The 23,317-nt window shown below is 47.6% G+C and overlaps 1 protein-coding gene across 6 annotated transcripts in view; it reads left to right on the plus strand.

Annotated features, from left to right (window-relative positions):
- The window catches only part of Myo10 (myosin X), a 202,235-nt gene that overhangs the window by 154,099 nt on the left and 24,819 nt on the right, over positions 1-23,317 (plus strand). For 5 of the 6 annotated variants that reach the window (NM_001401822.1, XM_087621816.1, XM_087621818.1 and 2 more), the window contains 8 exon segments: positions 8,299-8,423; positions 8,558-8,672; positions 10,289-10,395; positions 11,579-11,806; positions 12,314-12,362; positions 12,902-13,786; positions 15,088-15,211; positions 17,760-18,003. In NM_001401822.1, coding sequence (NP_001388751.1) covers positions 8,299-8,423; positions 8,558-8,672; positions 10,289-10,395; positions 11,579-11,806; positions 12,314-12,362; positions 12,902-13,786; positions 15,088-15,211; positions 17,760-18,003 — 1,877 coding nt within the window. 6 annotated transcript variants of the gene reach the window in all.

Raw genomic sequence — 23,317 nt, forward strand, 5'->3', positions numbered from 1 at the left:
GGAATGATTTTTAAGTGTATTGTTTTTTAACTTCGAGAGCTTTTGTGGAACACAGGGTCTATTTCTTCTGATTTGGGCCCTTACTCTGAACCACATCCAAGGCCCAGCCATGGCTTGTCCTGTAACTTGGGAATTGGCACTGTGCATGGTGTGTGTGTGTGTGTGTGTGTGTGTGTGTGTGTGTGTGTGTGTGTGTGTGTGAGAGAGAGAGAGAGAGAGAGAGAGAGAGAGAGAGAGAGAGAGAGAACGGGGCTGGTCGTTAAACAAGTCGCCCAAAAACAATGGGTAGCCTTTCTATCCCTCTGCCTTATCCTCTTGAGAGAGACTCTAGCTGAACCTGAAGCCAGACAAGTGGCAACCAAGCTCAGTGCCCCTCAGCACTGGGGTGATGGGTGTACTTGGCTAGCTTTCTGTGTGGGTGCCAAGGATTTGAACTAAAGTCCCCATGCTCCCCAGGTTTGCGTGGCTGGGTTTCGGTAAAACTTTATTTGTATAGATAGGCTGTACTTTGGCAGCCCCTGCTCTAACTAAGCCGTCTTATCTGTGGATTTCTCTCTCCCTTCCTTTCTTCCTTTTATGTGCAGTGGTGTTCTGCTTACATGTATGTCTGTGTGAGGGGTGTTGGATCCTTCGGAAGTGGAGTTACAGACAGTTGTGAGCTGCAGTGTGGGTGCTGGGAATGGAACCTGGGTCCTATTAGAAGAGCAACCAGTGCTCTTAACCACAAAACAATCTCCCCAGCCCCCAGACTGGAGTTCTATTTGGGCTACTCCCAAAATAGCTCTTATGCGGAAGTTCATTCAGGAATACTGGTGATAAATTAGTTCTTGGCTGCCAGGGAAGTGAGCCAGATTAGATTATATTAAATACAGGTTTATTGGGAAGCTGCTCTTGGGTAAGTTCATTCGCCCCTAGGAAGGAGGTCAGGGAAGTCACCATGGGGCAGGGGAAGGGGGAGAGAGAAAGGGCATGAATGCAGAGAGAGGGGTGGGGGTGGGAGACAAAATATCTGTATTATATAGGGGAGGACAGCCCCAGCCCTGGGCTGCAAAGTTTAGAATTGAGGGCAGGGTATGCCAGGTAGGGACTGAGGGATGCTGGGAGAACCTGCTTTGATATGTAAAATATGCATCTCAGTCCTTTGCTAGTGGTTCCCAGCATCCCAGAAATGAACTTTGCTGTTTTAAATAAGGAATACTTTAATGCCATGGAACTTCCCACCCCCTTGCTGAATGTGCTAGCTACGGGTCTTAGCAGAAACTCTGCCTGACTCTGGAAGGCATGTGCTCTGTGATCCTAGACAAGTTAAGCAACCCTTCTTACCATGTTATGCAACGTCCTCCATTATTTTCTCAGGGGACTCCAGGGTATGCAGAGGTTTCACCCTAGTCCTGGGGTCGTGGGTGCTCTGGTACCTTGTCAGCACGTAGAGCTCCGGCTAATGCCCCTGCAGCAGGCAGGGTTGTCGTGCCTGCATTCTGCCAGGCTTTCTCCAGGTCTGTGGATTGTTTTCCCAGTGCTTGGAGGCCTACTAACAGTAAAGGTTTGCAAAGGAGAGGCGGGGAGAGGGGGCGCAGGCCAAGAGGACAGCTCGGTCAGGATGTGAGTTCAGGCTCTAGAACCAACTCCGAAAGCTAGGCGGGTGCCTCCCACTCGTGTTCCCAGCACTGCCAGAGAAGAAACGGGGGATGCCTGGGCCGCCCTGGCCATCTGATTTCCTAAGTACAGATGGAATGTCCCTTTACCATAGGCAGGTGACGTCCTTCCCGTTGTGTGATGTCCATGACCCAAGGCTGGGTCACATTTTGGGCCAATCAGACTTAGAAGTATATACACCTCTGTCTCTGCCTCCACTTTGAAGCCTCTGCCCCTCACTGCTAGGTCGTCTGTTGCCCTTGTATTTACGGTGGCAAACATTTATTTGCCGTGGTATATTTAACTTTCACTGTAGCCATTTGTTTCTGTCTAGCCTTCTCATTTCAGACCGAAGAAAAATACTTTTTCTTCTCTTTTTACACTTATTTCCTAAGGAGCTTTCGTTCCTCCCCCACCCCCCATATGACTGAATTCCTCAAGCATAAGTTAAAACTGCTTCATCCTGTTTCTAGTAGGCAAACTTTCCCTTACCTTTACCCCTTGGGCATTTTAAAAGCCTCAGTGCCGGCTGGGCCTTTAATGTGCTTTCTTTTGATACTTTCTCCATGGCTGGGGATCAAACTTGGAGCTTTAAAGGTGTGCAGCAAGCCTTCATGACCTGCGTTCCTGACCTGCGTCCCGACTTCCTTTCTGCTGCATTGCTTCTGCGATAGGGTCTTATGGAGCCCGGACTGGTCCTGCCTTAAATTCCTCTGGCCCAGTCTCCTGACTACAGGCACACACAGTGATACTCAGCCTTTTATCTGCCGTTAGTTATTTTACTTGGGCTTTATTCTGTTTGTCTTTGAGACAAGGTCACACTTGCTTATAACCCTTGCTGGCCTGGAACTTTCCATGCAGAGCAGACTTTGATCTTGTCTGTTCTTCCTGCCTCAGTCTCCTGAGTAACTGTAACAAGTACAGGCGTGTACATGACCAGCCAGTTCAGGCACCACATGACTGACTTGTTGAAAACACACGTTCCAGTGGCTTTTGAATGTTTCACAGGTGTGCAGCCCTGGGCAAAGTCAGCACTTGGAACACATTCACCAACTCAGTGAGACCCTCCCTTCCCCTCTCTCTACCTCACCCCTACTACGTGGCTCCCAGCACCCTCACCAGTCCACTTTCTATTTCTGTATGTTTCCCCCTCTCCTTAGTGTTTCATTTGAGTTGAATCATAGGATGTGTGATCTTTTGTGATGGATTCTGTCACTTAGCACAGCGGTTCTCAACCCATGGGTCATCTAAGACCATTGGAAAACAGATACTTACATGACAATTCACAACAGTAGTAAAATTACAGTTATAAAGTAACAGTGAAAACCATTTTATAGTTGGGGGTCAGCATAACAGGAGGAACTCTATTATAGAGTCGCAGCAATTAGGAAATTCGAGAAGCGCTATCTTAATTTGACTGTTTTGTAACATGTATGAGTAGCTCATCCCTTTCTAGACCAAGTTATATTCCACCATAGAAGATAGTCAGGCCTTTGTATCCATGAGCCTTGCGCTTGCAGAGGGCCTGGGCTCAGCTACCCGCACCCACAGTGGATGACTCACAACTGCCTGTAACTACTGCTCCAGGGGATCTGACATCCTCCTCTGGCCTTTCGAGGACGAGCACACAAGCACGTGGTGCACATACATATATGCAGTTATCAGAGGGACTCATAAGGCCTTGTCCCTAACTGACAAGGTATTGGTGGTTGACAACTCCTGGGAAAGGATAGTCAACTGTTTGCTAGTGTGTAGCCTCTGGTGGGTTGGTGATGTCATAATATGAAGTAAAGAAGTAAGCTAAATGAACCTTTAAAAAATGAATGTGGACAGGGCCTGAAGCACAATGCTTAAGGTTGTCTATGCTGTCTCCTTATCTATGTACATGTAAATGCATTCCGCATGCACCTGCACAGTCAGGAGCATACACAAAGCTGGGCTATTCTGAAGCGTCCTGAAAGGTGCACTCGTACTTCAACTCTGTGTTATCCATGTGGTTCTTTCCTTCTCTAGTGCAATCTGATGTCCTTTTCGGCTCCTTTTCTTCTAAGCCCCCTGTCCTGTACTCACAGCGGCTCCTGCTCACACTTGTACCCTGCCATGCGGTCATCCACAGGTATGACCAGTTTTGCAGGAAGACTGCAAAACTGCTGGGCTGCTGATTACACTTGACTTTTCTGTAGCTTCCTTTTCAAAGTGAGTCCAGAATCAGCAGCTGGTTCTTTGCACCTTATTGTTGAAGGTGCTGATGCTCCTGGTGTGCTGGTGGCAGGTGGCCCTTACCCTTCCTGTGGTAGGTAATGTTTTTAGTGTTGTCTTGCCAACAAGGGGTGTCCTTTCATAACAGAGGTCTGGTCCTGTTCACACCCAAAGTATTCCCCAAAACCATTCCATCTGGTATAGTCAGCCTAGGACTATCTCCTGCATCCCATCCCTCCCCTGTACAAAAACCCACATCAAGGCAGGCAGGCCCTTTCATCCCGCATGCTTAGTCTCTGCTGCCTCTCTCCATTACAGTGAACCTTCCCTTCCTGGTTCAAGCCCACGTGTTGCCTGGGGCTCTCCAGTTTTTTTATCTCCCATTTTGTGTCTTTTTAAAACAATATTCTTTTTTTTCCTCGTTCATACACATGTATGCACTGTATCTAGATTATATTGCCTCTTCCCTTCTAGCTTGGTGTCATTTTTTTAAATTAATTTTTATTTATGACTATGAGTATAGCTGTCTTCAGTCACACCAGAAGAGGGCACCAGACCTCATTACAGGTGGTCGCCAGCCACCATGTGGTGGCTGGGAATTGAACTCAGGACCTCTGGAAGAACAGCCAGCGCTCTCAACCACTCTGCCGTCTCTCTAGCCCCACTAAGCCATCTCTCTCCAGCCTGGTGTCATCTTTTAAAATAAAGGGTCCATTAGTGTTGTCTTTGTGCCTGTAGGCAGGGGTAGGAGCATATAATGACATGACCAACCTACCAGGGGCCACACACTAGAAGAGAGTTGACTATCCTTTCTCAGGAGCTATCAACTGCCTAGTAGCTTGGCAGTTAGGGGCAGGGCCTTACCACCCCCTCTGACACCTTTGTTAGAATGGTGACTAGCTTGATCCTGGACATGCAGGCACAGCTTCTGTGAGATTGCTATTATAATAGCCAGGCCATTTCTCAAAAGACAGCATGTCTTACTACTCTACTACTGTGTTGTTTTCTGAGCCTTGGAAGGGCGATTGATGTAGGTGGCTCACTGAGGGGTGAACATCCTACAGTTTCTTCCTCTCCACCATTCAACCAGTTGTACGTATATATTAACTGGTGCTTGTTGCAAAAAGAAATCCCCTGACCAGGGCTGAGGGCAATGCTAATTGTTGTTTTTTAAAAAAAAAAAAAGTTTAGAAGGCAGTCTGACAATGTGAGTATTTTGCAAAACGACTGTGGTAGTTCTATCCACCTCCCCCCCCAAATCCCCCCCCCCCCAGGGCCTGAGACCCCAGCCATGGACTCTGGCATTCCTAAATCAGGCATGAATTCCTTCCTGAGGAACAGACCTCAAATCAGAAAGGGGTTAGTTAACCCCTAACGGTAATGCCACTAATAAACCAGTAGGCACACTTTGATGACTAAGTCCATTCTTGTCTTTGTCTTTGTATGTTAAATGCAAAGTATTAGACTTTATATGTTCTTTGTGGTTGTGTGTGTGTGCACCTGTGTGTGTATCTGGAGGCAGAAGTTAACTTCAGGTAACTTGTACTGCTTGCCAGATTTCTTTCCTTTGGATTATTTCTACCTTTGAAAGCAGCGTGCACACTCATGAGTAGAGTCATGCACACTCATGGGTGGAGTCGGTTCCTTTCTACAATGTGTGTTCCTGGGGTGAAATTCTGGTGCAAACACCTTTACTTATTAAGCCACTATAGTGACCTACCAGATAATTTTTGAGATAAGGTCTCCTACTGAACCTGGAGCTCTCTGCTGCCCAGCATTGGGGTCACAGAAGTGCCACTGTGCCCAGCTTTTTTGTGGGTGCACATTTACCCACTGACCATCTCCCCAACCATGATCAGTAATGATTTTTGACACATTTGACAACCTTTCAAACTTCAGAAACCTTGGGAACAAAATGCAGTCCCTGCTGTGGTGAATCTTCCACAACTGTGAATCACAGGGGGAAAAAAAATCTTGCACATAGTAGGTGTTTAATAACTATTCACTAAGCGATCTAGCTGGGGCTGTAATTGCCTGAGGTTAGAACTGTTCCTTCTGAAAATCTAGTCTTATTTGTTCTCATAAAAACCTAGCTTTTGGTACCCTGCAGGCAGTCTTTGTAGGGGTGCAGCCTGGCCTTGGAGAACTGGTTACCGGTGAGGACTAGCAAGCTTTAGGCAGGATTTGAAAAGCAAAATGCTCCTCGCCCAGCCTCCAGCTGTGACATCTTTGAAAGTTAAATTCACCAGAAAAGGAAGTTGCCCCTGAAAACAGAAGCGCCAATGGAAAGCCGGGGCTGCCCCCTCGTGACCACCGTAGGCGGGTTGCCCAGGGCGACCATCAGCCTATAGATTCCCCCTTCCCCTGGTTAAATTACTGGGAAGGGGCAGAAACACAATGGCAGTGGAGTCTGCAAAAAGGAACAGCTCCCAGCGTCCCTCACTCCCTTCCCGGAGCTGCATCAAATCCTAGAACCACACCACACTAATTAGCCCGGAGTGGAAGGGGTTGTCATGGTGACCGGGCACTTTTTAAAGCACAGGAATGGTGTTCATTATTGTTCCAAGTCTTGAGCTGTGGGGAAAAGGTCAGGGTGGCAGTTGTTTTCCCGTCTGAAGTTTGGCCTGAGAGCCTAACGGAAGGTGGAATGTCCTTGGAGCCACAGAAAGATGGTGAGTGTGGACTGCGCGTGGAGGGGCGGCTCCCTGGAGTAGTAGCTTTTAGGGTGTTTTAATAACTTGGGTGCCAGGCTAAGGAATTATAAGTGGCCGTGTCAGAGTGTGGATCAGGCACAGCCACAGCTGAAGGAAAGGGAGTGTTAAGGATTCTCCCTTGGAACCTCACTTCATTGTGCCAGTTAAAAGTTTCTCTGCTTCCAACCAAATTGAAGAAGTCTGACACACTCTTTGGTATTCGCTTTGTAAATAAACTTAGTGCTGTTCCTTGTAGATCGTTACTGATCAGTTTATTTCCCAACTGGTAAAGCTCAAAGTGTCATGGACAAATGCTTTCAGAGCCTCCACTTACCTCCTGTGCCATGCCTTAAGCCAGAGGTGAAAGGATGTCAGGGCTGCTGGACTTCCATAGCCTTATGCTTTTCTTGCCTACAGAGTTCAGACCCATAGACTAAAAACCAAGTCACTGCTCTCTGGCTGCTTGCCGTAAATTGTTGGCTACACTCGTTTAGACTACAGCAAGTAAAGACAACCTGACCACTGTTTGTGTAAGGCATTCTTGAGAGAAGTCCGCCTGCCAGACATGGACGCCTGTTCCATCAGGGGTGTGTGTGTGCGTGTGTGTGTGTGTGCGTGTGTGTGTGCGCGCGCGCGCACTGACTGTCTTAATTTGAGTTTTTAAATCTGTAGAATACCCTAGCTTTAAGTCTACTTTTGTGTTCATGACTGTGGTGTTTTTTGTTTTGTTTTTTGGGGATTTTGGTTTTTTTTGGTTTTTTGGTTTTTGTTTGTTTGTTTGTTTGTTTTGGACTTTTCAACAGTATGGCTCTGTTTTTTGGTCCTTTTATTAGACTTCTATAGAATAACGGCATACAAGTTAATTAAAGGGGAATAGGGGCCTGGATTAGAAGACTGAATCTCCATCCAAAAAGCTGCAAGTGGGAAATGACCCACTTTGCTTTCCCCTGGAAAACCATTGTTCCAGCAGCAGTGCCAGCTGGCACTGTGAAGACAGAGAAGACTGCAGAGGCATGGAGGCTAGCTCCCTCCCTCCCTCCCTCCCTCCAGCCTGTGTGTGTGTGTGTGTGTGTGTGTGTGTGTGTGTGTGTGTGTGTGTGTGTTCGTTCTTGGACTCAACTCCTGTTGGAACTTGCAATAAGTGGGGTATCGGGCTGGAACAAACTCGGAGTCGTCTTGTCTCTTTTATCCCCTGACATTTCCAAACCACCCCTTCCCCAATTCTAGTGTGTGTGTGTGTGTGTGTGTGTGTGTGTGTGTGTGTGTGTGTGTGTGTGTCCACCTCATGTGTGCTCCTCACTGAATACTGTATTTTTAGCTAAGGAAACACCTCTATATCCTACGTTTAATAAGCAGTGATGTGTGGGTGACACTTTAGACTTTTGAAAAAGGTTATTACAGAGATGAAAGTCAACAGCAGTGCATTGTGGCATGGTCAAATGTTTGAATATGGACACTGTTATTTTTAAGGAATTGTTGATATCTTTCAAGATATCGCAATGGTATGGTAATTATGTTAAACTGCTATAAATGCTAACGTATCTACTTCTGAGATTAAGCTGGCAAAAGCTATGAAGCAGTAAGCAGGCTGGTGGCCACAGCAGTGTCGACTGGAGCTGGGAACCGGTGACAGCGCCACAGACATTCATTTTTCAGTGTATGTTTTGTGTAGGTTCTAAGTGACTGCGTGTATGCGCACGGGCTCCCTAAACACCAGTGAGGGCAGTCTCATGAGCGCTGTGTCATCTAACTACCCAATCTCACGGTTTAGATGCCAGACCAGTTTGATCAGGCCGTCGTGCTCAACCAGCTGCGCTACTCTGGGATGCTGGAGACGGTGAGGATTCGAAAGGCAGGATATGCAGTCCGAAGACCCTTTCAGGATTTTTACAAAAGGTAAGGAACTAAATGCCATTCTCTCTTTCCTCTGACTTTTCCTCATCCATCCCCCCCACCCCCATCCTCTCTTCAAAGGGGATGCATGTGGTAGAGCAAATAGCAAAGATAACACTGGGCTCCCTTTGCTGCAGATATAAAGTGCTGATGAGGGACTTGGCTCTGCCTGAGGACATCCGAGGGAAGTGCACTGTGCTCCTGCAGTTCTATGATGCTTCTAACAGCGAGTGGCAACTGGGGAAGACCAAGGTACAGTGGCAGGAACAACTGATACCACCCCAACGAGGGGGCTAGTAATATCCACAGGCTGTTCCATTCCCAAATACTGCTAAGTGGTGGTTGTTAACATCCTAAAGGTCCATGTGGAGTGTGTGTGTGTGTGTGTGTGTGTGTGTGTGTGTGTGTGTGTGGTGTGTGGTATGAGTCTGTGTGTGCATGTGTCTGTGTCTCTGTGTGTGTGTATGCTCGTGTGTGTGGATGTGGGTGTAGCAGGCAGTTAAGGGTGCTAGCTGAATAAACCCCTTGTGTTACGGATCTACAAGCAACCCCCAACACCTCAGGAGTGAAACTCCAAAGCCTTCACAGGCTGCTTTGAATGCTGTGTGTGTCTCCTCCCTGCCACCACAGCATCCATTGTGTGGGAGGCCAGCAGACAGCCTGAAACCCTGTGGGTTGCCAAAACCTCAGCCAAGAGCCAGAAAAGGAAAACCCACATCTTACCCTGCTGCTGTAGCAGGGTCCCCTAACCCCTTACTCCAGGTGAGAGCTGGGTGTAGAGTGCTCTGACTGAGAGATGCTAACCAGTACCAATATCAGATGCAGCTAAGTTGGCCAGCATGAGATCAAGGAGACCAGAGTGAGCCTGGAAGAACCTATAGTTTATTCAATCCTGAATCTGGTGTGTTTGTAACCACCGAACCAGTGAGCTTCTTTCCACCTTCAAACTTGACTTAGAAGTGTGTGTGTGTGTGTGTGTGTGTGTGTGTGTGTGTGTGTGTGTGTACTGAACTCAGAACTTCATACATACTGTATGCTAAGCACTTATTCTTACCACTAAATTATACCCTCAATCCCATATTTTCTTTCTCCTCCTTACTTTAAAAAAAGATTTATTTTGTTTTTAATTATGTGTCTGTGTATGGGTGTGTGCACATAAGTGCAGGCAGCCGTGGAGTTCAGAATTGTATGTGGGATTCCCCGGGAACTGGGATTTATATGGGCAATCACGATTCACTTGATGTGGGTGCTAGGAATCAAAGTCGGGTCCACCGGAAGAACAGCAAGTGTTCCTAACCACTGAGCCATCTCTCCGGGGCCCAGAGTTGCCTTCTTGGTGTCAGTACATTTTTGTGCGTGTAAACCTTTGAAGCCAAGACAGTGTGACGGTAATTGCATAGCAGGCATGGAGAGAAGGTAGGTTCCCGCAGACACCAAAATTATGATATCTTCGGATTGTTTGGATTCCTTCCTTCATCTCAGCTCTTCCTAAGCCAGTCTGTGTGTCTTTCCATTAAGGCTCTTGTCTAGGATCAGTGCTGGTACGTGTGCCCAGGCCACAGTGACAAAGGACAGTAGGAACTCTAATGGCGATTTGACAGTCACCTATTGGAATGTAGACATAACAAAGGAGGATGGGGCTTGACTCTCTGTCTGTGCCTTTTGTGTTCTTCTCGTCAGACATCCTGATTGGATTTTAGAATGTCTGTGGCAGGTGGGCCGTGTAAAATGCCCTGGATTAAAAGGTCTTATCGTGGGCGTTTGCAACAGACACCAGTAGAAAGGAAACAGATGTTGCCCCCAGAAGGCTGGCCCTGACTTTGAGATTCCTGTTCTTTTCCTCTGACACTTATCCCCCTCGTGGACAGGTCTTCCTTCGGGAATCCTTGGAGCAGAAACTGGAGAAGAGGCGGGAAGAGGAGATTGACCGGGCAGCCATGGTCATCCGAGCTCACATCTTAGGCTACTTGGCACGGTAAGAAGCATGCCTGGGGAGCGGTGTGAAGCTCTAGGAGGAGGGCTGTGACCCCAGTAGGGTGCTCTGTGGCTGTGCAGAGATAACCCAAGGTTAGATCCCATTAAAAGTCACATGGAGACAGGGGTTCCACCAAAGCCTCTGGCGTGGCTCTTTACTGTGACATTGCTACCTGAGTGCATCTCTCTCATCCTAAACACTAGGGCTCGTGATCATTTCAGATTCTGGAGCTTTTCATATTGGAATACCTTACCTGCCTGGTCTCTCCTGAGTGGCAGTCAGAAATTCAAAAATACCCCAAGATCTGACTCTTTTGTTTTTCTGTGCTGAACACTGATTCTCCCACCCCAATACTTGTTCATGCATCCTCCACATTCATTCTGTCTCCCAGCTCCATCCCCAGCCCTGGAAGCTGAAGGTCTACTTCAGTTTATGTGTGTGGTGTTTTGCCTTGCATGTATGTACTTCCTGGTAACATGTGTGCACGCAGATGCTTGCGAGCTGCTGTGGGGGGTGCTAGGAATTGAACCCTGGTCCTCTGGAAGAGCAGCCTGTGCTCTTAGCCACTGAGCCATCTCTCTAGCTCTAGACTCTGAAGATTTGAAGCACATCAGCACTTAAGAAATTGCAGATTTGAGGTTTGGGGATGAAGGCTCCACAGCCGGTGTCACTTTGTCTAGAGACCCATTCCCTAGCTGCATCTTTCATGGTTGTTTTGTTGTTGTCTTTTGATAAAAATTTCACTGTGTAGCCCTGACTGGCTTGGAACTCACGGTGTTGGTCAAGTTAGCATCAAATTCAGAGATCTCTGCCTCTGCCTCTGCCTCCCCCTTCCAAGTGCTGAGACTAAAGAATGTGCTATCAACTCTACCTCGTGGTCTTTTGATGGCTGTACTTTGCAGACCATGTGAAATGCTAGGCATTCCAGTTTTCTGAAGCATGGGGCTGTCCTGCTGCAGGAGCATAGCCGGGATAAAGATGGGACTCTGACTTTCTTGTGTTTGGAATTATTCTTTTGTTTTTCTTCTGATTTGTTTAGTCTCAAGTCTCTTCCTCCTCTGACTGCCAGTCTCCATAATGAGAGACCGGGTCCAAGTCTGTGTCCTCTCCTTTTGTCTTCTAGTGTAAGCTCATCTGACTAGCTCATAGCCTCATTACCTCTGCGGCCACTCTTCTTTTGCAGAAAGCAATATAGAAAAGTCCTTTGTGGTGTGGTGACCATACAGAAGAATTACAGAGCTTTCCTCGCGAGGAAGAGATTTCTGCACCTGAAAAAGGCAGCCATCGTGTTCCAGAAGCAGCTCCGAGGACGGCTGGCACGCAAGGTTTACAGGCAGCTTTTGGCCGAGAAACGGGAGCTGGAGGAGAGGAAGAGGTTGGAGGAAGAGAAGAAGAGAGAGGAAGAAGAAAGGTATGTGCTCTGCTGGCTGAAACATAACGGTTCACTGGGAATGTTACCCTTGTTGGCCTGTTAGGAACTCACCGCTGACCCTGGAGCTTACAAATCTGGGCAGGCTGGCTGATCTGCCTGCCTGTGTGCATATGTGCGTGTGGAGGCCAGAGGTTGAATCAGATAACTTACTGATCGGGACAGGCTCGCTGACCAATGAGATTCACAGCGCCACTTGCTTCTGCTTTTCCAGCTTTGGAATTACTGGTGTATACCGCTGCCCTTCATTCTCCATGGAGGCAGACGGTCTGAACTCAGGACTTCTGCTTAGAAAACAAGCACATCACAGACTGAGACATCTCCCCAGCCCTCTTCCTTCTCTTTTAACTGGCAAAGCTCTTCTCTGGGCTGAGTCCATAGCTCAGCAAAAGTGTTCACCTCATATATACAAGCCCCCCAGCACCCCCAGAACATGAGATGTGTTGAAAGTGAGTTGTTGATTTTCACTAGCTGCCTTTCTTTCCTTAGAGAAAGAAAGCGAGCACAAAGAGAAGCTGACCTCCTCCGTGCCCAGCAGGTGAGGAACGCAGGGGTGTCTGGGGCTTTAGGTTCTTCCTTCCTGCTTCAGACATGGGCCCTGGGATTCAGAATGGAAATAAAGTAGGAGAGAGTGGGAAAACAGGATGAGGGGATGTTTCTGGTACACTCTGTTACCCATCCCAGTGATGTGGAGCATACAGAAGGCCTTGACATTTCAGTGTGAATCATAGTATGGTTTTGCTCAAAGTACCACCATGTTAGCGTCCTAGAGATGCTGCCACATTCTGGTCCATTTCCATGGGTGGCCACCTCACTTACACCCTGGTCCTTCCTTGATATTTATTTCCTGGCGTCTGTCTCCACTCTCCTCTTATAAGGATACCGTTCAGATTACATTCAGGGCTCAGTTCATTGACCTCACTTCATTTTAACTTAATCACGCAGTTAAAAGCCCCATGTCCAGTCCTAGTTGTATTCTGAGGTGGATTTCAGTGTGTCAGCTGAGTGTGGGCACAGTTCCATGTGTAAAAAGAGAAGAAGGTGCTTATTCTAAAACCCACCTTGCCCCATATCCAGGAGGCAGAAACAAGGAAGCAACAAGAACTCGAGGCCTTGCAGAAGAACCAGAGGGAAGCGGACCTGACCCGAGAGCTGGAAAAGCAAAGGGAGAACAAGCAGGTGGAAGAGATCCTCCGCCTGGAGAAGGAAATCGAGGACCTGCAGCGCATGAAGGAGCAGCAGGAGTTGTCGCTGACCGAGGCCTCCCTGCAGAAGCTGCAGCAGCTGCGGGATGAGGAGCTGCGCAGGCTGGAGGACGAGGCGTGTCGAGCTGCCCAGGAGTTCCTAGAGTCCCTCAACTTCGATGAGATCGACGAGTGTGTCCGCAACATCGAGCGCTCCCTGTCCGTCGGCAGCGAGATTTCAGGTGAGCTCAGCGAGCTTGCAGAGAATGCCAGCGGGGAGAAGCCAAATTTCAACTTCAGCCAGCCCTACCCGGAGGAGGAGGTGGACGAGGGCTTCGAGGCTGATGACGATGCCTTCAAAGACTCACCCAACCCCAGTGAGCATGGCCACTCTGACCAGCGGACCAGTGGCATCCGGACCAGCGACGACTCCTCTGAGGAGGACCCTTACATGAACTACACGGTGGTGCCCACCAGCCCCAGTGCCGACAGCACAGTGCTGCTTGCTGCCTCTGTGCAGGACTCTGCCAGCCTGCACAACTCCTCCAGCGGGGAGTCCACGTACTGCATGCCGCAGAACAACGGGGACCTGCCCTCCCCCGATGGCGACTATGACTATGACCAGGACGATTATGAGGATGGCGCCATTACCTCAGGCAGCAGCGTGACATTCTCCAACTCCTACGGGAGCCAGTGGTCCCCAGACTATAGGTATTCCGTGGGGACCTACAACAGTTCCGGAGCGTACCGGTTCAGCTCAGAAGGAGCGCAGTCCTCCGTGAGTATCTGCGGTCCTGTGCATAACTGTGGAAGAGCTCCACTGTCCACTCTCCGTAGCATTAACACAGATCCCTAAAGATTTCAGTCATATTCCTAAAGATATCCTTAAGGCCCTTCCTCTTTCCAAAGTCCCGTTAAACCAATTAAAATGGGGGTCATCACCACTGTAAAGCCCAGAACTGACCTTCACCCAGGCCATGACTAAACTGACCTGTTATTTTTATTTCTCTGTGTATAAACGTGTATATAGAGCCCTGAGAAAAACCATTCCTCAAAATACCATCTACCGTTTGTGGGCAGGGGGAGGAGGAGTAGGGGGAGAGGGAGGGGGGACTTATTGGCCTGACCCTCACCCAGTAGGTTATAGTAGGCTACGCTGGCCAGTGACCCTGGAGGTCCATCTTCCTCCATTCCCTGGTGCTGGGATTATAAGCAGGTCTATACAACTCTAGCTGTTTTTACATGGACTTTGAGAAGCCACACAGGTAGTGTAGGCACTTCACTAGCAGAGCCATCTGCCAAGCCATAAACTACCGACAGGTTAGACAGGCAGATTCTGGTGTGGCCATAGACCCACACTGGCATTTTTTTTTTTTTTATTTTTATTTTTATTGAGCTGGGGACCGAACCCAGGGCTTTGCGCTTCCTAGGTAAGCGCTCTACCACTGAGCTAAATCCCCAGCCCCACACTGGCATTTTAAATGAGGCTCAGCATGGCCTTTCTGCAGAGGTACCTGGAGGAAGCTGGCCCACTCACTCTCCTGGGGTATATTGAGGAACGTTACTTACAGTACATACCACTCAGGCTATTTGTTTTAATAAGGAGGGATCTGTAGGGTTTGAACATGTTCTGTTCTTTTTTTAAGTTTTTTTGGGGGGGATTTGTTTGTTTTTTTTGTTTTGTTTTGTTTTGTTTTTTGTTTTTTCCTTCTATGTATGAAATGTCGTCTTTAGTTTCTCAGACTTGGCCAATGTTTTTGGCATAGCAACTTAAAGAAGAGTAACCCTTTCGTGCCTTGACTAAAATGAGACCCTTTAACATTCTTCTTTTTAGCATGGAGTCTTTGGATTAGAGTCAGCTTATATTGTAGATATCAGGTCAGCTCACTAGCAGACCCTGGGTTTGAGTACTCTGTAATTCTGAATTCTTTGGATGGCCACAGTAGCTGTACCATCCTGAGTCAGGAGCGCTCCTTCTCAGTTATGTGGAGCTGTAGACGGTTAGCCCATGATGGGTGTTTTCATTGCCCATTTCCCATCCTCTGCTTACCACTGCCTCTCCTCTGTCTCCTTGTCCAGTTTGAAGATAGTGAAGAGGACTTCGACTCGAGGTTTGATACGGATGATGAGCTCTCCTACCGGCGAGACTCTGTGTATAGCTGCGTCACACTGCCCTATTTCCACAGTTTCCTGTACATGAAAGGTACAGCCTTCAGCTCTCCATAGCCCGGGTAGGGGTAAAGCTATGGAAAGTCGCTCACACCCCACCTCAGTGATATGCCATTTAGGTGAATGAAGAACATTGGGTCACGTTGATGCAATGTGCCTATTACTCCCATGAGAATGTAGTCTTGACTCCCCTGGTAGGGGATAGGAAATAGGTAGGGTGAAGAGTTTGCAAACGTGAGGCATCCATTTTTAGTCACACTCTTCACCTGACATCTCTTTCTCACTCACATATACATACATGCAAGCAAATGTGAATTCAGTAACTGCAGGAAGTCACTGGGACCCTCTCTAATGATAACCCTGACCTCCATTACACACACACACATACACACACACACACACACACACACACACACACACACACACAAACAAGACCTGGAAGGATGTGCTGAACCCTGAGAGACACAGCCTGTGAGATTACTTGCCACACCTACTTTGTAATGAGACTTTTCGATATCTATTCTAGATGTTGTTGCTAATCAACATCAAAAATGCCATGCTTAAATATTAAGCATTAAAAACCTCGAGGCACCTGCCATTTTGGAATTGTTTTTATTATGGGCTCATGCTTGTGCTTCGATGTTTTGGTGCTGGAGTTTCTGTCGGTCCAGCATAGTGAGAAACTAATCATAACCAGGACTTGCTGGCAGAGTCGAGCATGGAGACAGAAACCCTCATCAGTAGATGCCATCCTTGCATCTGCCAGCCTTTTCTCTCCTCCTCATTACTCCATCAGCAAGTATTTTGTTACTTCCAGCTCTTCTCTTAACTTTGCCCGCCCACATATTTGTGTGTCTTTGTCTCTCTGTGTGAGTATGTGTGTCTGTCTGTCTACCTGCCTGCCTGCTCCTAGTCAGTGCTTAGAAGTGCAAATGTTGGGAAATTCTTAACCAAGACACTTAGCAATACATCTGAAAAGCCAGGGGTGTCTCAAGAACATGGTTGTCTACAGAAGACCCGATCAAGCAATAGACATAGAGTGGAGAGGAAGTCTCATGGGGGCCCAATCCTAGACAAAGAACTGCAGGAAACTATCGAATGCCGAGAGCAGAAAAAGTTTTCTCCAGGGAAGAGACTCCCTGTTGGTTATCCAACACCAAGTGGTCACCCTCAAATCTTACACATTGATGTTTTGAACTGTAGAACAGCAGTTCCCACAAGCCACAGAAGGGGTCACTGCAGCAGCTGTTTTCCACACATTTATGAAGATTTATCACTTAAAGTTAATAGGACAACAAACAGAACAACCTCGTGCTTCAGTTTTCCTGTGGAGAAGATTAAAGTCACAAATCAAAACGATGCTAATGTCTCATTGTGAGAATCCTTGGCAGACTTGCTGTTAGCCCTGTCTTGGCTTCAGCACACAAGGTCTCAGCCAGTTGAGTGGAGAACATTGGAATGTCTAAGGAGGGCGAGCATCTGGATATTATAATGAGGGGAGGGACTGTCTCCGCTGTCTAGTCACGCCAGGAAGAGGTCTGTTGGATTTGTCTTCTGATCTGTAAAAGGAATGCACAGTCATTTGGGATTAAGTCTCCATGTTTAGGTATTCCTTACTCTTGTTACTGTTTGGTCAAAGGAGAGTGATGATGTGAGCAGTTTTATAGTGAGCCATCTTCTTCCATGGACTGTTTTAAAAAGATGTCTGAGTGAAGGCAGTACGATGCTTCTCCTACATCTATGGGGAGTCTTGTTACCAAGGAGACGCCATCCTATGTCTTCAGTTAAAAGACATTTTCTGCCAGGTATGGTGGCAACTGCCTTTTGTCCCAGCTACTCAGAAGGCTGAAGGAGGAGAGCAAGAGTGAGGGCAGCTTAGGCATCTCAATGAGAGCCTATCTCTAAGTAAAGGTTAAGAAATGGAGTGGGGTGGGGTTGGTGGAATGTGCTAGCTGGCTTAGACTGCAGAGGTCCTGGATTTGGTCCTCAGTACCACAAGACAGGCAGGGAGGACGGAAGGCTCCTGGGCTAGCTCGGATTCCATTGTCTCAGGTTTACAGTCTGACCACATCACTTCATACTCCCACTTGTTTGTTAGACTCTCAGCCTCTTGCCTTTTATCCATAATCCATGTTCAGGTGGTGATGCCCTCCTTCCTATGAAAAGATGTGTTTGCCCAGAACACAGTCTTTCCTGCTGCCCTGGAAGTGAAACTTCATCACCAGTGCTAGAGCCTCGAATGACCTTTGACACGTAGTCAGTCCACTCCTCTGGGCACTCAGAGGACACTGTGGGACAGGGCTTCCTCATGCCCCCAGGCATTATTCCTGGGTAGGTTGTCAGTCACTGGCTGCTGCCATGGGGGCTGCTTAAGGGGATTTCTCAGCTAACTGAGGAGGAGCCATTTTGAATGTGGGGTGGATCATCTTCTGCACACCAAGCAGAAGCCCCTGTTCCACTCGGGAAGGGTTTATGAGTGCACATCAGCTGGGGCTAAGCTCAAAACGAATGGCCTGTGGATTGTGTCACTTGGTTTGATTGACTTTGTAACCCTTTCTCTGCTCTTTTCTTGGGGGAAACAGGCGGCTTAATGAACTCCTGGAAGCGCCGCTGGTGTGTCCTGAAGGATGAGACCTTCCTGTGGTTCCGCTCCAAGCAGGAAGCCCTCAAGCAAGGCTGGCTGCACAAGAAAGGCGGGGGCTCCTCCACACTGTCCCGGCGGAACTGGAAGAAGCGCTGGTTTGTTCTCCGCCAGTCCAAGCTGATGTACTTTGAAAACGACAGCGAGGAGAAGCTCAAGGGCACCGTGGAAGTCCGCTCAGCCAAGTATGTTCCTGCAGCTTGGCTTCTTGTTTATGCTGATGGGTGCACAGATGTAGATGTGGAAGCTAGACACCAGTGTAGGGCGCCATTCCTCAGAAGCCGCTTTTTAGAGATATTCTGTCACTGGCGCTTGAGGCTTGCCAAATAGGTTAGGCTGCCTGGCCAGCACGCCCTAGGGACCCTCCTACTTGTGGCTCCCCAGAGTTGGGATTGCTAATACGTGCCCACACACTCAGCTGGTTTTTATTTTCCCTTACCATCTAGCAAGGGAAAGGAGATGCTATTAAATAAGAAAATCGATAGTACAGACAAGTACAGACACAGAAATTCCCTGCCAGGGTTAGAGCAGGTCACATGAGGGAGTCTTTTATTGGACTTGAAGGAGTAATAGGGTGTACTTAGGGGTGTAATACAGGCAGTTCTCTATTTTGATGGACAGATTTTAGTTATGTAACCTTTACTGTATATGTCCCTTCCCATAATGCATTGGATTTTATTCATATGCATGCCCAAGTATATATAGGCATAAGGGGGGAAGTAGGTAAGTCTTAAGTATTTACTTACAGAGAACATTGACTCAAAATTATTTCAGGCCCAATAGGCTCTTTTAAATCCCTTCTCCTTGGCTGTAACTGGAGAATGATTGGCTAGAGACTGTCCATATTTGATGGTAGTTAAAGGAAGAAGAAATTTATTCCAGTATTTAGAGTAGGTGCACATGTGGTTCAAGGCAGACAGGGGTGTCCTGAGTTACGAAGAGGTTGCTAGATGCCTTGCAGGGAGAGGGGTATGTGTGGATAGTATGTACAGGTGAGGCCCCAATGCCTGGGCTCTGAGGCTTGAACCTAGGTCCGTGAGCTTGCATAGCAATTACTTTACAGACTCAACTCTCTCAGTAGCCCGTGAGTTCTTTGCAGCAGTAGACTGGTAGAGGTACTCAGACAGTCTTGACAATTCACCTTACTGGGTTGAATTATGAAAGAACTGGAAAACAAGACTCAATCTTGGAATAATTAATTTTATTTACTTCCTTATTTATGCATTTATCCATATGTGGTTGCGATTGCATGCAGATATTGGTTCTCACGTGGAAGATAGGCCCTTGGACATAGTACACCCACTGCAAATGTAATGTTGTGTCCACAGAGAGAACATGGGGACAAACTGGCCTTTAGTGTGTGTGTGTGTATACATACATACATATATATATACATATATATATACAGAGAGAGAGAGAGAGAGAGAGAAAGCGCTATCTCAATAAACTGGAAAAGTGAAGATGAACATGACTGTGGGTAATTGGTTGAGAGCCCTCGTGTGGGGTGGCTGGCCCCTTCTTGTTCCTCCTCAGTCTGGCAGCCATCGGACAGCTGAATGGGGAGCGGATTGACAGGTGTGTTTTGAGATGAATCTCTAGCTTTTAGCAGTGATGTGCATACTAACTCCTCACCTGCAATTCCCCCACACTGGAAGGACAGAGCTGGGGTTTGAGTTCCACACAACCTCTCCTGCCAACAATCCCTTTTAGAAGCAAGGCTCTGGACTATCAAGGGACTACTGTTTTTGTTAAAATTTAATGTTTTTAGAAATTCACTGGGGTGTGAGGCAGGGGGAGCACAGCTGATTTTCCCCGGTAACTAGGTACTGAGCATAAAAATCTGATTAAGAATAACCTATACCCACACTGCTGAGAACGGGAAACCACAAATATTTGGAAAGCGTCAAAATGAGTTTTGAGAGATGAGATTGACCCCAGAAGACACCAACTGGCCTTAACAATGGAGGCTTGTTCTCTATGGGCTAGCACCAGCAACTTAGGAAAATTACTCATGGGAATGTGGAAAGGAAAACGAGGCAAGGTGTTTGATTTTAGGACCAATAATAAAGAACGGACAGCAAACTTTGGGGCCTGTCCAGGCTGTCTAGGAGCAGGATTAGATTTGGGGCAGCTTGGGTCTGTAGTGCTGTCAGCTCTGTGTGCCATGGTGCTCCCCTTTATTCATCCCATAGATGAGGACACATCTCACACAAATGCTAGGCCTCTGAGGGAGTAAAGGAGCTGAAGAAAGAGAAAGGAGGCCACAGTGGGACAGGGATGGGTGGGTGGGGTGTTCATCAGACAAAAGTAGCACGCAGGTGGCCCTCCATGGCCGTGGTTTCCACATCTGCAGATTCAGTCAAATTATTCAGGATGGGTATCTGTCCCGAATACACAGATACAGGTTTGTCCCTGGTTATTGCTGACACAGCATGGGACAGCAGTGAGTAGTACTGGTGTACCCCGCGCTATGGCAGCGTATGGGAGAGGATGCCCGGTCACATAAAAACTGTGCGAAACTGCACCATTATGTCCCTTCTTAGCTACTTGCACAGTTTCTGTTGTTGCAACAGAACGCCATGATCAAAAGGCAAATTGGGGGAGGAAAGGGTTTATTTGGCTTCCACTTTCAGATCATAGTCCATCAGTGGAGGAGGTCAGGACAGGAACTCAGACGGGGCAGGAATCTGGAGCCAGGAGCCAATGCAAAGGCAGTAGAGGGGTGCTGCTCTCAAGCTTGCTTGGCCTGCCTTTTTCTAGAACCCAGAACCACCAGCTAAGGGATGGCACCTCCTGCCATGCCATGTACCCTCTGCATTGGTCACTAATTGAGAAAATACCTTACAGCTGGATCTCATGGAGGCATGTCCTCGACTGAGGCTCCTTTCTCTGTGATGACTCCAGCCTGTGTCAGCTTGACACACAAAACTCGGTCAATGTCCACAAGAATAGAAGAAAACAAAACTAACGTCCTCACCTTGTTTCAATGACTCTCCTCCACTCATGCAGGGGCAACCACTGACCTGTTCTCTGACCAAGGGCATTTTGCCGAAGCAAGCCACTGGTGTCGTTTCTCATAAATATGTTAGCGTGCTCTTTTTTTTTTTTTTTTTTTTTTTTTTTTTTGGTTCTTTTTTTTGGAGCTGGGGACCGAACCCAGGGCCTTGTGCTTCCTAGGTAAGCGCTCTACCACTGAGCTAAATCCCCAGCCCCGTTAGCATGCTCTTAGGGACTCTTTGGAACATTCCCATCAGATTGAGAGTATCCCTCCTAACCTAGTAGATTCCTGCCCTGGTTCAAGCTTCCCACAGTTGCCTCATGCGTGCAGTGAAGACTGGTCTGTCGGTTTTTCTGGCTTGTGTCGATTCTTTCTTTTAATCAGAATCCAGTAAGGTCTGTGCCCAACCTTTGGACACTGCAGCACAGCGGAGTGCACACTCAGCAGCTGCACAGTAAGACAAAAACAAAAAAAGCAAAACCACATACTCTTTTCAGTACATCTGGGCCACATTCCCGGCCATCCTACACTGTATGGGGCCCTGCCATGGGTTGAACATGTCTGGTTGTTTTAAGATCACAATGTCTTCTGGCTTATAGATTCCCCTCATCCTCTGTCCTGTCTTTCATGTGCAGCTAGAATCAAAGACTCTTTCACCCAGGACCCAGCTTCCAGGCTTCACTGGTTACACGCTGTTGCTTGGCCAAGCCTGTTCTCCCCATCGCAGTGTTGCAGTGAATTCGCCCTTGTTCCTCGAGGGCGATCAAGTGAAGTCCTTTTTCCCCCCTTACAGTGTTTCTACTTGAATGGTCGGTTGTTAAGGCAACATATGAGTTCATTAGGGGTTTGCAAGACGTCATCTGTAGGTACTGTTTCCAGCGTGTCTTCTTTCCCTCATCTGCGTCCCTACCCCAGGAGTGCCCGGATCTATATGTATAGATACCTAGGCTCTATATGAAAAGGCATGGTGTTTGTATACAACCTGCTTCTTCCCCTATATGATGAAGTACCTGGAGATTCCTCGAAATAACTAGTACAATGTGAATGTTAATGAACATTTATATTAAGGGAATTTTGATAAAACTTACATGTGTTCAGTTCAGGAATAATTCTTCTGAGTACTTTGAGTCTGATGTTGTTGGACTCTTCTGTTACCTAAACCATTTCTATAAAGAAAGCATTCCCTAGTGTTTGCCGCTAATGGGTACCCCGAGGTGCTCTCTCTGTATAGTACAGTCAAGCTGAGTGCTTGCCTTTCCGTTCGTCCTCCGGTTTCTAGGAAATCCGTGGTTCCTTTGCATCACCGAGCACTGACTGCTTCATTGTTTTTTGTTTTTCCAAGTATCTTTGTGCACATTTGTGTTTAACAGGGGGTTAGTGATTCCCAGCCACTGCGGCCCTGCTGCGTTCCCACAGTAGCCCCACATCTGGACGGCAGAATTCGACAGGCCACGTAATCCTTGATCTGTTTCCTGTACCCCCAGCCATCTCTGAAAGCTTGTTTTCTAACTTGACAGGGTGCTCTCTGCTCTCTTTAGATTGAGGCTCTCTCAACAGAAGGCCTTGGCTTTATTACTTCTTAGTCAGCATTTGAACTAAAGCCCAGCTACCCTGAAGCCCTGTCCACGTCTCCACCGTCTTCACTTCAGAGAAGCTTATTCTGTTCCCTAGGACCCTGCCTATGTTTCTGAGCATTTCTGGGATTTTGAGGTTCAGACCTGTGAGACTGGTCATAGACTCTGAAGCCTCACTTACCTACATGAAAGGTTTGAGTTCCTGAGAGGGAGAAAGCCAGTATTCCTGGGGACCATTCTTCTGCTTCCTCGGATCTATGCTGGGTGGGTTTTAGCAACTTGACACAAGCCCGGGATCATCTGGGAACAGGAAACCTCACCTGAGACCAGGTGTTAATTAGACTGGCCGGCAGGCTATTCTGTGGGGACATTTTCATGATTTATGATTGATTTAAGAAAGCCTAGACCACTGTGCGGAGTGCTAGTCTTAGGCAGGCGGTTCTGGAAAGCATAAGAAAGCAAGCTAACCATGACATTTGAGAAAGCAGTAACTACCATTCCTCCATGGCCTCTGCTCCAGTCCCTGCCCTGGATGCGTCTCCCAGTGGTGGACTGTGATCAGGACATGTAACAAATAACTCTTCCCTCCCCGGCATGCTTTGGTCATGGTGTTCAGGTTGTTTGCTTAAAGCTTTGGCTTTTATTTCCGTGTGTTTGTGTTGGAAGGGGCTGTGCACGTGTATGGGGGTACTCACAAAGGCCAGAAAAGGGTCTCAGGTCTCCCTGAAGCTGGACTTACAGGCAGCTGCGAGCTACCTGACATGGCACTGGAAATCGAACTCTGCTCCTGGAAGAGCTCTTAACTGCCGGCTGAGCCATGCCTCCAGCCCGAAGTACATTTAGTTTTGTTTCTGTGAGTCTGGCAATATGGTCACACCATATCTACTGTTTCTAGCCTGTTAGAATTTCAGTTGTATTGACATAAAG

Source organism: Rattus norvegicus, chromosome 2, assembly GCF_021556685.1.
Source record: "Rattus norvegicus strain SHRSP/BbbUtx chromosome 2, alternate assembly SHRSP_T2T, whole genome shotgun sequence".
Taxonomy (NCBI): domain Eukaryota; kingdom Metazoa; phylum Chordata; class Mammalia; order Rodentia; family Muridae; genus Rattus; species Rattus norvegicus.